The sequence below is a fragment of the Oculina patagonica genome, chromosome 4, assembly GCF_052425735.1.
Source record: "Oculina patagonica isolate OP01 chromosome 4, crgOcupat, whole genome shotgun sequence".
NCBI classification, from domain to species: Eukaryota; Metazoa; Cnidaria; class Anthozoa; order Scleractinia; family Oculinidae; genus Oculina; species Oculina patagonica.
In genome coordinates, this window is record NC_135761.1 from 62,120,278 (window position 1) to 62,136,484 (window position 16,207).

Sequence of the window (16,207 nt, forward strand, 5' to 3'; positions counted from 1 at the left end):
AAGAGAACTGAGTCCCTGTTAAAGATCGTGAGAACGGGTATGAATAATGCGACTGTGAACCAGACCGGTATCCTGAGGAGCCCCCTGATAAATAACCCGGATAGTGCCCCATCATCTGATGGACTTGCTGGTGCATCTGCTGCTGTACGTATTGTTCGGGAGTGGTGTACAGGGGGGGAGGTATCGATGAGTAGCTGGGGGGTACGGTCAACTGGGGCATTTGTGGCATGAAGGAGCTGAGTGGAGGAGAATGGCTTGAAGAGCTTGCAGATTGAGATGATCTACCCAACACACTTCTGCTTCTTGATTCACTCTTAGCTGGCCTCGACGCTGAACCATTGCTTGTTTGATTTCTCTCATGAAGGTGGAACCAATGTCTGGCAACATCGAATAGAACTTCAGGGTACACACCGCCACCCCGAGCGGCGCTTTCAACAGCTTGGCAAGCTTGATCCAACAGCTCTGAATCTTCCTCACGACATTGAGACAGAGCACGCTGAATCTCCACCGGGTTTAAAGTAGTGGCCATGTGAAGACATGACAGGCCGAGCTCAGCTGCGGCACGCACCATAGTACGATCATTAGACCTGGATGCTCGATCAGCTATAGACGCAACCTCAGAGGGTGTTAAGTTCCCTTCCCAACGTTCCAAGAGAAGAGTTATAGCTTGATGCCCAATCTCCATGGCTTGACCCGAAATCCAAGAAACGTGGGATGAGTACGTTCGTGATAACCAGTTTGGCGATGTTCGATTGTGAAGTCCCAAGGCAAAGAGACCAATTTCAAACGCGCATAACTGCAGTAGTCTATGTGGACCAGCTGGAGTGTCACTGCTTGATGTCTGGGTAAACACAGACGTGCTGCTGCTTCCACCAGATTTGCCAAGCACTGTCTTGGCAAGCTCAAACATGAAGTGTGCCTCAGCCTCGGTAGCCTGGTACAAAGCAGACTTGCCAACCCTCTTCCTCCGTCTCCCACGATTCCTGTTGCGGCGTCGGCTCCTGTCAGTATCCTCAGCACTGGCACTGGTGCTTCCTCTGGCTCCCGATTCACTGGATTGTTCCTCTACTGCCTCAAACGGTCCTTCTGCATCAGCAGCTGCTGCGGCTTCTTCATTGTTAAGTCCATTGTCAGGATCTGGGAAGGCAGAGGCTGAGCTGCCACTTTGTACGACCACATTCGGAGAACCTGAAATCTCTTCTTCAACAACAGCAACTGAAGGCGAATTATCAACATCTTTGTTTTCACCAGTATTTTCCAAACTTCTTCCTGGCATATTATAATTGGACACTTTTTGCTGGGATTCCTCAAAGTCAGCTTCAATGTCCGAGACATCGCCTTCAGATGAGAGATCTTGACTGATGGGTGTGTTTACTTTGAGCGTTGACCTGGCGCCAGAATGGCGGGTTTTGGCCACACTCTCTGCAGAAGGGGTGCCTGGTAATTCATTACTCCTCATGTCATCCAAGCGTGGTACATTTGTATCCAATCCGGCCACACCAGGTAGGTGGAGACTCGGATGGACGCCTTCTGAGAGCGCTAATGGTGGAAAACCTCCATAGTTTCGTGGAACATCACCTGGACCACAGACGAGAGGATCATTCACATCTGGAGCACAGACTTGTGGAACATCTTGGACTGGGCCACAGACTTGTGGTCCATATAGGGCGGGATCCACAGGTTTAGCACTGCATGGTTCCTTATATGACAAAGTAGTGGTGTTGCCACCTTTAACATTACTAGTTTGGACACCTTGAGTGCAGACCGTCACACCAATGACACCTCTCACAGGTTTATCCAGACAAGAGTCAGTGGTACTTAAGGCATCTTGTTTTGAGAGGGACTTACAGAAATCCTTCACAACAGGCTCCTCTAGGTGTGGGACATGCACATGCGGCAAATCCCGTGTCGGGTCAAGGACAGCAGGTTCATTAGGGTCATGAAGCCCAAGGTCGTCAACATATGGGACATTCTGCGTTGGTACAGAGGCAGGTAAACCCTCGCTTAGAGGTTCACCTTCACGTGCAACACCCCCATAAGGGATGCCTGCAGTACAGACGCCTTTCCGAAGATCAGCTTGACGAATATCCACTACCCGGACGGGAACTGGGACAGAATCTGTGTCAACTCCACTTGAACTTCCGCTCTCGTCATCCACTGATACCGACACGACACTTGCAGGAGCTCTTTGGGGCGAAGGTCTCCCGCTTGCTCCACGTGGCTTGCATCTGTCCAGCCCTGAACTGTCTTTACTACTGCTGTCTGTACCACTATCACTAGTGCTGGACGAATTTTGGTCATTGCTGGAGAATAACAAGGAGAGACAACAATCAGAAAACAATTGACAGAAGAGATACATGTACCACTAGCCTATCATTCGTAGCACCATAAACAAGTTTTTTTCTTCTAAAGTGCTTTATTTGTTATATATGTTGTGGTTTAATTTTATCTTTGGTTCTAAAATTTTTCAAACCTGTTTGATTTTTCTTACCCTTTGTTTCAGATTATGATAATGAATGAGACATCAAACTGGTTTGACAAATTTTAAACCAAATATAAAATTTAACCACAACATATATATATATATATATATTTTTTGTGGCACGTTCCGGGAATAACCCCTTCGCCATCGCAAAGTGCGCTCGAAACCGATGAGAGAGAATGTTCGACAATGTTCATCATTAGAAGCTGCAATTTGGATTATCGTGCAGTGTTTGCCAGGATGCCATGATACGCAAACTTTTAATTAACACCAATAATTGATTATGCTAAAACTAAAATAACGTGGTGTACTGCAGTGAAATAACTTTTTATTACGCCCAAAGGTTTAAAGCACTGCCGTAGATTTTTAGTTTGTTTTTTGGCCGATATATGAAATCCTTCAGTTTCTCTATTTTTTTCCATTTTCCTCATTTAAAACAGTTGCGAAGAACAAAACAAAAATTCCAAGACTGCTGCCACCAAAAATGAACGAAATGCCCGGCAAGTGAAATGATAATAACAAAATGCCCAAGGAAAACATTGGAAAGCAGATTTTAATTTTACCTTCCTCTGCGGTTGGGTACCCCTAAGCTGGCTCTGCTCTTGATTGCACCGTTGCTTGATGTCTCGCTTTCCTCACTCTTATTTTCTCGTGAATCAGATCTTTCGACTTTCTTTTTGCCTTGAGTCACCCCAGTAACGCTTGGTAGGTCATATCGACTCTTGTCCAAGAGTACATCCATAATTTGGCGAATCCTCAAGGTATCGTCCCGGCAGTAAAGTAGTAACGCTAGCGCCAAGTCTCCTCTCTGCCTCCTTGTACCTTCACACAACATGGAGTACTGGTTCTCTAAAGCATTTCCTTTCATCCCTGGTGAAGGAAGACGTTTGCCAAAAAAAATCAGTCAATAAAAATGCAATTTACACATTGTAATGATTCCTTAATGATTATGTGCAGCAAGTTCAAATGAGAACGTTATTTCTGTTAACAAAATGGTGTGGTGTCCTTGCTCTTCAGGGATTCTTGTAGAGCCTTTGATCGGTTGTTGCTCGCTCTGAATTGTTATGCGCAAGTAAAAACCAATCCGAGAAAGCTACATCGTAGGTCACCACTATGGAATTTCTAGGTGGAAACGTTTTTCTCGAGCGGGAGAAGAACTAATCACACATAAGTTTACAGTACTTTCCCTAACAGTCCGTTGATTTCAATTTTTATTTCCTTACTATGGCTAATGCTTAGTAGGTTTTAATGCCAATTTTTGAGAACCATAAGCTACCCTTGTTTAATTTCTACTTTTTACGAGTTACTGCACCTATAGCATGGAGCGCAGCTTTAAATCCCAGCTCCTCGTCCTCTTTAGTTGTTGTACACAGCTTCCCTGTGACCTGTCGTTTAGCTTGTGATTCACCATTACTCGGGCACAGCACGTCAAAGATGAATGTAGCCAGCATGATGGGTAGAACAGCCTCTCCCCGCCTCAGCTGACCACGATGCAGGAGCTCAGCTTTCTCTCTTACAACAGCGAGTTCAGCTGGACCGAGCGGAAGTCTCTTTAGTAAACTGAACAGGTCTGACTCTTGATTTAAAAGTTTCACCTGCAACGTTTGAAAGAGGTTGATTGTTATGTAATGGAATGCCTATTATACAGTAATAATTGTCTATTTATGCAAACACAGTTCTCTATGTAAGGTCAGTCCAGCACAGTGCTTGCAAATTCACCTGCAGTAAGGACAGGTTGGCGTTTCATACCGTACACTGGTCTATTGGCATCCTGCTTCTCTGAAACTTTGCCATCTCGTCTTCAAGGTGGCCTAACTTAAGTTGCATTCTGGCCAAAATGGCCCACACAGTTGGAGCTTATCCTGGGTTCCGTAGCATTAAGCAACTGAGAGTATTGCTACTCCCTGCTGAAAAAGATGCTAGTTCATACAGGTTGCCACTCAGCAGTTTGTCAGGTTGTCCTAACAGTTGCTGGTATCCATTAATTTTACACTCCTGGGTGGGGAAGTGTGAGAGTTTAGTATCTTGTCCAAGAGCACACTACAATGACCCCAGCAAGTGCTTGAGCAAAAGCCGCTCAATATGGAGTCGTACGTAGCCTAATAGCTAGCACGTTCATCTCCAGATTGAATGGCCTCGGTTCAAGTGCTAGCTGGAGTCATTGCGGTGTGTCTTGGGGGAAGACGCTTAACTCATGACTTCAACTTAACCCCAGTAAAACTGAGATTAATCCTGAGATTGATCCTGGGTGGGGAAGTGTGAGAGTTTAGTATCTTGTCCAAGAGCACACTACAATGACCCCAGCAAGTGCTTGAGCAAAAGCCGCTCAATCTGGAGTCGAACGTAGCCTAATAGATAGCACGTTCATCTCCATAAATAGATTTACATAAATAGATTTACTTTTTTTACCCGTTTTTATTATGTAAATAGCTTCTTTTTTAAATTATTTTAACTTTAAACTATTAATTGTAATAGTTGTACAATGATAGGTTTACGTTTTTTAAAGTTTTTTCTTAGTCAGGTGTCCACAATTAGTAGAGGGGATTTTTCCCCTCAGCTAAACATTTTTAGACACGATAATAAAGTTATTCATTCATTCATTCATTCATTCCAGATTGAATGGCCTCGGTTAAAGTGCTAGCTGGAGTCATTGCGGTGTGTCTTGGGGGAAGACGCTTAACTCATGACTTCAACTTAACCCCAGTAAAACTGAGATTAAAGCACAAATAAAGTAAAGCGCGCGCTCTGATTGGTTAATTAGCATCTACTATTTGCCCATGGGTGGATGCTGACGAATACCTGAAGTTAACTTGAGTGCGTATGCTGATGTGAGACGGCATGGCGCAAGAGATCAACGCAGAAAAAAGTGTAACTGCTAGACACGTTTTTTTCTACTTTTCTTCAATTTTCTACCTGTGAATTTAAAAAGCTAGATATCAAGAAATCATCCCTCTACAGTACTGAAAGATTGTTAAGTGTATGCCACATCTGATACCTATTCAAAAGAAGGTTTTCCTCAGGCGCAATTATACACAGAAACTGTAGTAATCCACCTTAAACTTGTGCTATAAGACAAAATGGTAAACGCCACAGCGTGCACTATTGAGTTATGGATGAACTTGGGAATTTTTTGCTGAGAGCTCAAGAAGCTAGAGTCGCCCTCGGGTATAGCTTCGGGCAACTCTGACACTTTTCCCATGCTTAGCAACCTCCTACATGCATCCATAGCTTAAAAGTGAACCCTGTGGCGTTAACGATTTGTTAAGTGTGCCACACATTAACAGGTTTGTTTTAGACATGACACCATAAAACTGTAGCTTGACTATGAGAAGGAATGGCCCTGCAACTTTTATCATTACCTCCAAAGCCTTACTCTTGGCTGGCTGTCTTGGCATCTCTAGACCCAGCATACCCACTCTGAAAGCCAAATGATGGCAGTTCAGATCCTCTACGAGTACATTACAAAGAAAAGCAGCTTTCACCAGGATAGTGTTAGTGAACAGACTCGTGCCATGACCTCTGTTGTTGTTTCTTGTACCAACAAAAGTGCTCAAGTTATTGCCATCACTCAAAATGTTCTCTGCGAGTTTGACGGCGAGTTTACCAGCGACAGTGTGATAGCCATGAACATGAAGAGCCTCAGTTCGTGCACAGAGGACCTCTAGCCCTTCATCAATGTCTTGCACTGGGATGGGAGTGTACTCATCATCTAAACCACTGCTCGTGTTCTCTTCATTTGCTCCTTGGCTTTCTCTCTCGCTATCAAAAGGAAAAACAACATAAACGTTTGCTCCATTTTTGCCTGAAATAGCTTGTAAGGTAAAAGTGAAGAACCTGTTGGCTGACAAATATTTTTTCCATTGTGTTATTTTTTGTATGGCTGAGCACTGATCGTTAAGTAGGTGAATATGTATTACCAAGGCTGTGCTCTAACAAAAAATTACAAGGAGCCGAAAGGTTCCAAACTATGAGATCCAGGGTGCCCAGCATTAAGCTTATATGAAAGAAATAAGATTATCTGGTCGCCCAAAGACAAAAGTTAGTCGCCAGAGGCACCCGGGCACCCTTAGAGCACAGCTCTGATTACAATGCAAAAATTGTGTGTGTTGGGTTTATTTGTTTAATTGTTATTTGTTAATCATTTTATTTGACGTTCAGTCAGGGTTATTGCCCTATTTTACACAATTTTTTGGGGAAACTGTTGGTGGCCTGTTGGTAGGCTGACAGTAACCTGTTGGTACTCTGTCAGCCGAACGGTTTAACAACAGCTGGCCAGGGAAGCTGTTCTTCACAAGTACCGCTTGTATCACTAAAATATATGAAAAACATAATACAGTTTTTTTACTGTGGCACTTTAATTTGATAAGTCATAAATTGACAGAATTCATGACTAACTTCTATTAATAATAAATATTTGCAATCTCTTGCCTTTGACTAGAGTCGGTAAATCTAGTACAGTATGGTCATTTAAACTGCATATATGACATGGACAATAAAAACCAATAAAATTCAAATTATTATTGAATGATAAAAAAGTTCCACAAACCTTTCAAGAGGTGCCAAGGTATTTTCAGTGTCAGCATCTTTGGGTGACTCTGGCCAGTTCATCCTTGCACAGCGGAGTGTCAGTGGAAGTTGGACTTGATGTCTCTTCTCTTTTGGAACTATACCTAGCTCCAAGTTTTTCCAGTTCAGAGAACACGCCTCTATTGCGGGAAGGAAACCTGGGAAGCATGACACTGCTGTCGCTGGAATTACATGACTGGCACCTCTTCCTGAGAAATGGACGACATGAGTAGCATGAGACATGTTAAATGGAATTAAAGGATGAATGAATGGATTGACAAGTGAACAGATGGATGGCTGATGCATGAATAGACAGACAGCCAAAAGGGAGGAATGAATGTTTGAACAAATGAATGAATGGTAAATGACTGCCTGCTGACTGACTGACTGCCCAACCAACCAGCCAACCGACTGACCAACCGAAGGACTGACCGACAGACTGACCCACTGACTGACTGACTGACTGACTGCAAAGGTAAAAGTTACATTAACATGTAACTCAATATGAACCAGTGGCAAAGAACTTGGCCAGATGTTGTTTAAAACAATAATCATGCTTGTGTATGGGACTCAATGTTTAGAAGACAGTAAAGTGATGTATCCAGATTACTTTTACCATTAACTAATTTTTGTGTTTAAATAAATGTAGGTGGCTTGGTTTAGAGAGCTACATGTGCTAGCACAGTGGCTTTTGATTTTAATGCACTCTATGCATTGCAAAACATTTTTTTCATAGATATCAAGTGTGGTTAAGTTACATTATATTTTGTGTATAATCAAAACTATAACAAAATTCTAGAACATGAGTGGTTATTAGCAGCCCAATTTTAGCACATATAGGACAGTGTAAGTCTCATGCTTGTAACTGGACAGTGTGAAACGCCAGTTTACACATCATGCCTGTGTAACTGGATAGAATGCTTTATTTTCCGTGTGCTGTTGCTGTGCATTTTGTTGAATAGACTGTTACGTTTTTCAGTATTCATAAAGATGTTTACTATTCAACGGAAGGTTAGTTTGTTCTCAAATATTGCCATAGTTTTGATTAATTGGTAACAAGACTTTGTGTCGTCCAATTCTGTCTGTAATCATACTCGTGATCAGGGATGTGGCTAAGGGCTGGCTGCCGGCTAATTTCACCAGCTGAAAGAGAATGTAAATCTACAGTAGCTGAAATTTCACATGAAAACAAAGATTTAGGTAAACGTTAAGAGCTCCCAAGGCCAGAAAAGCCAGCTGGGCTTGTTAATGAGCCAGCTTAGTGTTTTCTTAGCTACATCCCTGCGTGATTAAACGAATCAGACTCCCGCTACGCGGTCATCCGATTTTGTTTATCACTTGTATGATTACAGACGGAATTGGACTCCACTCAGTCCTATTACCATTATTAACCAGTTCATGTACATAATAGATTTATGGCTAATTCACACCTGTGCATCCTTTCTCTACAGCTTTTTGATGCCACTCTTCCAACTGAATCTTAATCTCATCTCTCTCATCATCTGACAGTTTGGGATTAAGTGCTGCTAATCTCCACAAGGTCACAAGCTCATCACAGAATCCAGCACAAGCATGCTTAGTGGCTTCTGTACTTGCAGCATTGGTATTCCCCCTGTAACCATTGCTGTGGTTATGAGATGAGGTATTGCCTGATGCTTGACTGCGACTGTCGAACCACCAAATTAACACCTGATCATTGGCTAGACATTCCTCTGTTAGAATGATCAGAAGGTTCACAGCATTCATGTCACCTCTACGGAAGAGTTCCCGCACTATGGACAGGAGGTTCCACATGCCTTCAGGCTCACGACCTCGTAAGGGTCTAAGAAGATTTGACCTAGATGTATAAAATAAAATGGTCAAGCTCATGTGTTACATATTTAATAAACATTACATTTGAACATTACAGTATGTACAGTAATTGCTAACTACATTGTAAAGAGAATTTATTTACTGAAATGACTTAAATCATTATCATACTCATTCAAAGGGATGTTTAGAATAACCTAACCATGAATGCATTTGCAATACTGAATGGACAAAAAGTCAGTTAACTTAGACATATATTGTATCTTTGTCTCATTTCTTTGTTTTATTTACATGTATTTATTAATAACTGGTTTCTTTCATGTAATATGAAAACTCATCTGTTAAAAAGTGTTTTGATCAAGTACATATGTCCACACTTGCTGCTGGTCTGCCCAAATTCGAATTTGTTTGTTGTGTCTTTTGCATTTGACCAGGATGTAGTGTTTATATGAATGTATTACAGTCATTAGAAGACAAATCCATGACTCTGATCAGCTAACTCTGAAAGTACAATACAGTTGAATCACAATTTCTCAAACCCACAATTTCTCAAGGCTTCCAATAACTTGCTTTGACACCAAGTCAAACACTACAATTTTGCAGGTCTTGATTTCTTAAACACACAATTTCTTGAACCAGTTTTTTTGTCCTAGTTTGTAGGTTTCAGAAATTAAGATTCCACTGTTAGTAGCTCTTTCCTTTCAAAGTACAGTGAAAAAACACAACCTTAATATTGAAGAAATTATTCAACATGACACGAGCGTGGGACAAAGAAAAAATCTGAGTCCCCGACGTGAATCGAACCCATGGCCTGGTTGATATGTGACTAGGTTGATAGGTGACGCGTGTCACATATCAATCTAGTAAATGGCCCAGCTCACAGCAAGTCTCTCATAGCTCAGTTGGTTAGAGCGCCCAACCGGTATCTGGGAGGCCATGGGTTCGATTCCCGTTGGGGACTCAGATTTTTCTTTGTCCCAGGCTCGTGTCATGTTGAATAATTTCTTCACTATTTATCACCGAGCTTGAAATTTACCATCTTTATTATTTACTACAACCTTAATATGTTTAAAACTGAATTTAAATACTGGTGTTCAAATAGTATTTAAACTGACTTGGACCACCTTACCATTCGGCCGCGGTAGGAGGAGCTGTATTGGCTAAATACAGAGCGTTCACATCACTAAATACAAGTGGACTTGGACCACAGAATCTCACTAGCATCTTTTTGATGTTTTCATGGAGAGCACTTTCATCCAGGCACCATTTGGAGTGATCTGCAGCTGACGGTCCTGCAGTAGGATCTAACAAAACACAGCAAATTATACATTACAATAAATTTTATTGTACTTGAAACAATCCTTAGATGTGGTTACAACCGCAGAAATGAACCAACTGGGGTCTTTAAAGCAGGCGTTCCCTTCCTTTCTCTTCTCCCCACCCCTCTCCTTCATTTTCACTACTGGAATAGACCATATTCACGATAGCCGCCATGATGGTTTTCATATTATAATAGTTAGCCACGTTGTCTTCCAGAGAGCAAACATTGAAATGATGCCGTTTCTCAGCTGCTTGAAATTGTGAAGTAACTGTGCCACAATCACATTTGAGAGCCAAGTTATAGAATACAGATTTCATTAAGGTTAGTTTGAAAAAAATGCACAGTTATTTGACTTGTTAACTACGCAAGCCATTTTGGTTTTATTACAAGCGCCAAACTAACATAAAACTTAGAATATGTTTGTCACAATACTGACACCAAAGCATGGTATGAAAAAAATATCAAACATAGTAAGAAACTGGCTGAAAATTTGTCGAATTAAGCTTGCTTGCCCCCTCATGCGATATACAGTCAACTCTCTCTTAACGAACACCTTTATAAGACAGACACCTCCATAAGATGGACACCTGGTTACGGTCCCTGCCGTTTTTCAGTCATTTTACTGTAAGAAAACTCTCTGTAAGACGGACACCTCTCTAAGACAGACAACGGACACTTTGAAACTGCCAACGGACATGCACAAAAAGTTATTTTTTTAGTGAATAATACTTCAAAACTTGTTATCGACATAAAGCATAGTAGATTAGCGCCTTTAGAATACCAAACTTACCAAAAACAATCCGCTAAAACGCATTACTTCTCTGCTTAAACTTGTATATGGGCACCAAAGATTTAGTTTTCTACTTACTGTATTACCGTTTGTTATTAATAAACAAGTCAAATTTCTGATATTATTTTTGTTCCACTTTATAGGTTTTGCTAACGTAAGCGCCTAAAAACAGACGTGTATTCGTTGTGCATAGCCATTTAGCTTTATCGTCTCAAAATTTCTGGTGTCACGTTACCTTGACTCTCTATAAGGCGGACACCTCTCTAAGACGGACAGTTGGGGCCGGTCCCGAGGGTGTCCATCTTAGAGAGAGTTGACTGTATGTAGGTTGCCAAGATTTGTTTAATTTCCTGTACACATATCATTGCCACAGTTTTTCTAGAGGCAAAATGTGTTTCGTTGACATTTTGTTTGTCTGATTTTAGCCCACTTGACCTACGACCTCATCAGCTAAGTATCAGGCTGATATTCCGTGCAATATGCAGGATAATAATGTTAATTACATAAAAATCATAATAATAATAATAATAATAATTATTACCAATAATTAATTAATTAATAATAATTATAATAATAATAATAAGCTGTTACCTGGAGCTCCTGGTAACGAGTTGATAGTAGAATCCTGTGATGATAGTAACTCATCAAGCAGCCTTTGTGCAGTGGGAAGAAGCTACATGAAACAAAAACAAAGGTTTACATGTAACCCTTTTTGACAACTATAATTCTACTAAAAAAAAAACTCCCTATTGTTTTTATTTTAGCTCATGCTTTGTTTTGTTTGTTTGTTTGTTTTTATATTAACTCTTGCCTCCAACTCAATTAGTTTAGTAACAAGAAGCAGGACCAAGCACTTCAATTATTTTGTATTATTTTTCATATTTTAAACTGAAAATAAAGTTGAAAGTTGAATATAATGTATAATATTTCAGAAAATTGTAATTCCACATAAATTTTTTGATGAGTTTGCATAAGCCTAAACTGACCTGAGTTTCAAGTCATGAAAGAGACAAATCAAATAAACAAGAAAAACAACAACAACAACAACTATTCTTACCTGCTGAGGGAGTTCGCTAATGAGATATTGAGCAAATTTCTGCAGCTGATCTCGCCTTAGACGTGACAAATATTCTGACACAGGAGCTCTGAGACACACCAAGTGTGGGAAGTGTATTCTGAAGAGACACAGAGCAATGACATGGGAGCACCATGTGACAGTTTGATCACAGGTACAGTTACAAGATGTAACGCGTCCTCTATCAAATGTGACGGCAACATTAAATGTCCCTTTACTTTGGCAAATTCCATGAGGTTGGTGGACAGTGGCACTTAGATGGAAACCTGCAAGTGAAAAGAAGAAATCATGCTTGGTTTGTCTAATGGGAAGGGTTTAAACACCAAAACACACATTTCTGTTGTTGATCCATCTGCAATTACTTTACTTTTAGTCAGGGCTCTTGTTCAACTACAATGAGCACCAAAAGTCTTTGAGACAGTTGGTTGAAATGAATACTAGTTAAATTAACATTCCCATTTTTCCACTTAAAATCTGGTGCAGCTTTGTTAACCACTCCCCCTGAGCCACCTTTTCAATGCTGTACACCAACAAGGCAACTCTTGCGAATAGCAAATCCAACATTGGTTTGGGGGGGGGGGGGGGGGGGGGTAATATCGAAGGGGTGAGAGGTAAAATTTGTCTAAGGTACTCCAAAAGTGCCGAGTGTCTCAACACTTTTGGCACCCATTGTAGCTTAATTAGATGTCATATTTTTTTGGAAAAATATTAAAAAATAAGTAAATAAATAAATAAACAAAATCATAAATTATTGTAATGTAGGATGTTGGAATAACAGAAGACTGTGAATGATAAAATCATACAAACAATGTATTTCCAAGTGGTTCATAATTGTGCTGATAAACCATAGTGAGACTTTTTAATAAAAGGGGCAATAGTATGGAATTGGAATTCGAGTGAAGAAAGTTGATAGAATTACCTAGGAGCAATCAGTCAAATGGGTACCTGAAATAATTGCAAAATTGTTCACATTTTTTCTTACTTTCTACTCAACTTTGTTTTCTCTTTTGGTTATTAAAATTTAAAAAAAAAGAAATGCATCATATGAAACAACACAATTTTCAGTACATGGACTCTATCCTGTACACTTAATCCCGGCGTATCAAATCGAACGTTCGGTTTTCGAACTCAATCGAACGCAATCGAACTTAATCGAACGATTAAATTCGATTTTGTTCGGTCATCGAACGAAATCGAACTCACAAAAAATAAATGCAAATCGAACCAAATCGAACGTTCGATAAAGTCCGATGACGTTCGATTTAGTTCGGTCGTCGAACGACGCCAAAGCGAGCGGCTTACGTCGTATGACGATATTATCTGAATCGAGCGAATGTTCAGTTTTCCTTCATTTGATGATCACGGGGATAAATGCCCGTGTGAAGCCATCTTAAGTTATGTTTCCTTCATTTCCATACTTTATGTCAAAATGGAGAAATAATTCTGCCACTAACAACAATAAAATTACGGTTAACATGTCACATACGGCGTGCAACTTCATCCCCATGTGCTATACTGTTTAATCGATCATATAAAGTTTTAATTCGCAAAATGTTATTCTAAAATACGGTTTTTACTTCATACGATACGCAGATACATCGGGGGTTGTATTTGAGTATTTGTAATTTTATCCCTCGTACGAGTTTTAACGTATTCCCGGGCGTATTAGATTGCTCGAATATTTAGGATCAAATAAAAAGACAAAGATTATACGATACCGTGTCCAGTCACTTATTCCAAAACCATTTAAGGAATGATCATTAACTTTTTACTCGCTCCGCTAGGTTCCAATTTCGTTTTTTAAATTTTAGCCACAAGTTCGAATTCCGAACTTAATCGAACGCTTAATTCGATTTCGTTCGATTTGGTTCGGAAATCGAACTCACAAAAAAAATTGTTGTCCGATTTCGTTCGATGACCGAACAAAATCGAATTTAATCGTTCGATTAGATTCGATTTCGTTCGATTGAGTTCGATGAAAAAATTGTTCGATTTCGTTCGATTTGATACGCCGGGACTTAATACATCTACGTATAAATTTGTCTTATTTTGTCTCTTGCTGATTTTGCTGTAAGTCTTTAGTTTAACTTTTTTATGTTATCACAACCAAATTTCCATAGTACTGCGTGAAGACGAATGAAAACGTACAACTCACACTTACCAATCTGAAGAGCATCTTTTACCGCCTGTACTTTTAGCAATTGCTCTCCTTCAAGAAATTTATCCGGCGAACCATTTGCCAAGCAAGAATACAGTCGGATGTCTTCCTCGAAAGGAGGGAATGACCAAAAAGCAATCCTTAACTGGAGCTGTTCAGGTATTTGAGGATATGTACGTTCTACAGTTTCAAATGGTAGATGCTTAGCTACCGTTCTAGCGGATATTTCAATGAGAGTTTCCACTTTTTCTTCGCTGAGGTCCGAATCAAATTGGACTCCATTTTGAGAATTTCTCTTCCAGCCTCGCCAATTTCCACAAATACTCTCGGGCTCTGAAACCCAAGAACATAACGAATCTTCCTCAAAACGATCGCTGTCGTCAAAGGAAAGATGTTCCTCGTTGTTTCCTTCCCATTCAAACCATAATTCCATGTCCGTTCGTTGTTTACGTGAACCCAAGTTTTATCCTCCCGCCGATTCGGCCATCATATCATTTTTAACGTGTTGTTTACGTTAGTACCCAGATCCCAAACCGAATTCGTGCCTCGCTTTGGTTAATTTGATCGCAGGTTACGAGCGACGCGACACGCGCGACGAGTCGTCATTTCCGGCGTAAAGTGGGCGCACAAGGGAGGAAGGAAAGGAAAGGAAAGAAAAGGGAAGGAAAAGAGAATAAAAACAAGAGAAAAATAAAATAATGAAAATCGGAACTTGGTAACTTGTTCCAGGAATTTGGTGTGAATTTCTATGTACATAACTTGCAAAAAATTCCGTACGCCTTATTTCGGACATTTAATTTTCGGACAAAAATTTCGGACAGTTTGCTGAAATTTACGCCGACAAAACACGAATTAGCCTGAACATAGTTAGTAGAGGAGTAGTCTCCTCTAGCTAACTAAGTCTATGGCCTGAAGCGTCCACTATGCCTGCCATCTCAAAACCCTTCCTTGCCACATAGGGCGTGTTTGTGTACTGTAAATATTTCGGACGCTAAAAATTTCGGACGATTTTATTTTCGGTCAATTCGGACACTTCTCTTGTCCGAAATTTTTTGCAAGTAATCAGAATGTAGACTACAAAGGCTGCACATCATTGTTGGAACATTGCACCGGAAAATTGGAAAGCCGAACAAGCTTTAATTTTTACCGTGAGAAATGAAAAACGTTGTTGTTGTTTCTTAGACAACTTCCGGTTTGACTTCCACTCATTTGGTGGTTTGGCGTCGAGAAGGTTTTAGAGAAAACGGCCACTTGTTTCTCGTGCACAGGCTCAGAGGTTGAGGGACAAGCGGCTCTGGGGAAGAGAATGAAGTTGGTGGGGGATTTTCACGTTCTGCCAGTTCCTGTAAAAAAAATTAAAAAAAATCGAAGGAATTCTGGGCGTGAGTAGGGTCGTAAGAGATTCGCTTGAATCGTAAACTCGAACTGCAGTTCATCTTCTCAGTATGCCTCTAGAGGGGGACATGGGGGAACCTTAGAGAACCAACTTTGCTCACGAAATGAACTTTGCCCCAAGACGTTTTTTGCTCACTTCATGCAGTGTCATGCCGCAGACGAAAAATATCATCCACGCTATCATAAAAATCAAGATTACAGCCTTACAACTTACACAGTTATGCGAGGGGTCAGTGGGACGGTTAATAACACGAAACGCTTCTTTGCAGAAGAGGGTTGTGTCGCGTTACACGGTATGCAAGGAAAGGGAGGCTAACTACTTAAGAGTGTGATGATGATTGCTAGTTGCCATGGCGACGCTGCTACTGATGGTTGTGTTGATTGCACGCCTAAAATCTAAATCCGGACGCGACCCTTCCATTTTCTGAAGGATGCTTTGACCCAAGATCTCGGGAGGGGGGAACTCCCTATAATGGCCTATACGGGGAGGCTCCGCCCGAAAGGGGTACCTTTTTCAGGCTTCAGGTATATAAAAGGGTAGGGATTTCACGAGTTTAAGTATATGAAAGGGTATGGAAATCTGCCATTTGGCTATTTAAAAGGGCCTTAAT

The 16,207-nt window shown here is 40.7% G+C and overlaps 1 protein-coding gene across 2 annotated transcripts in view; it reads right to left on the reverse strand.

Annotated features, from left to right (window-relative positions):
- Positions 1–14,684, reverse strand: part of LOC144650969 (zinc finger SWIM domain-containing protein 8-like) — a 15,832-nt gene extending 1,148 nt beyond the window's left edge. For both annotated transcript variants that reach the window (XM_078510811.1, XM_078510810.1), the window contains exons 1-10: positions 14,205–14,684; positions 12,026–12,309; positions 11,560–11,641; positions 9,987–10,161; positions 8,479–8,885; positions 7,029–7,257; positions 5,842–6,241; positions 3,795–4,077; positions 3,046–3,352; positions 1–2,303 (exon numbers count right to left, since the gene is read on the reverse strand). The exon at positions 1–2,303 is cut by the window's left edge. In XM_078510811.1, coding sequence (XP_078366937.1) covers positions 1–2,303; positions 3,046–3,352; positions 3,795–4,077; positions 5,842–6,241; positions 7,029–7,257; positions 8,479–8,885; positions 9,987–10,161; positions 11,560–11,641; positions 12,026–12,309; positions 14,205–14,634 — 4,900 coding nt within the window. In that variant the 5' untranslated portion in view covers positions 14,635–14,684. The remainder of the gene's footprint in view (positions 2,304–3,045; positions 3,353–3,794; positions 4,078–5,841; positions 6,242–7,028; positions 7,258–8,478; positions 8,886–9,986; positions 10,162–11,559; positions 11,642–12,025; positions 12,310–14,204) is intronic.
- Positions 14,685–16,207: the final 1,523 nt, after the last annotated feature.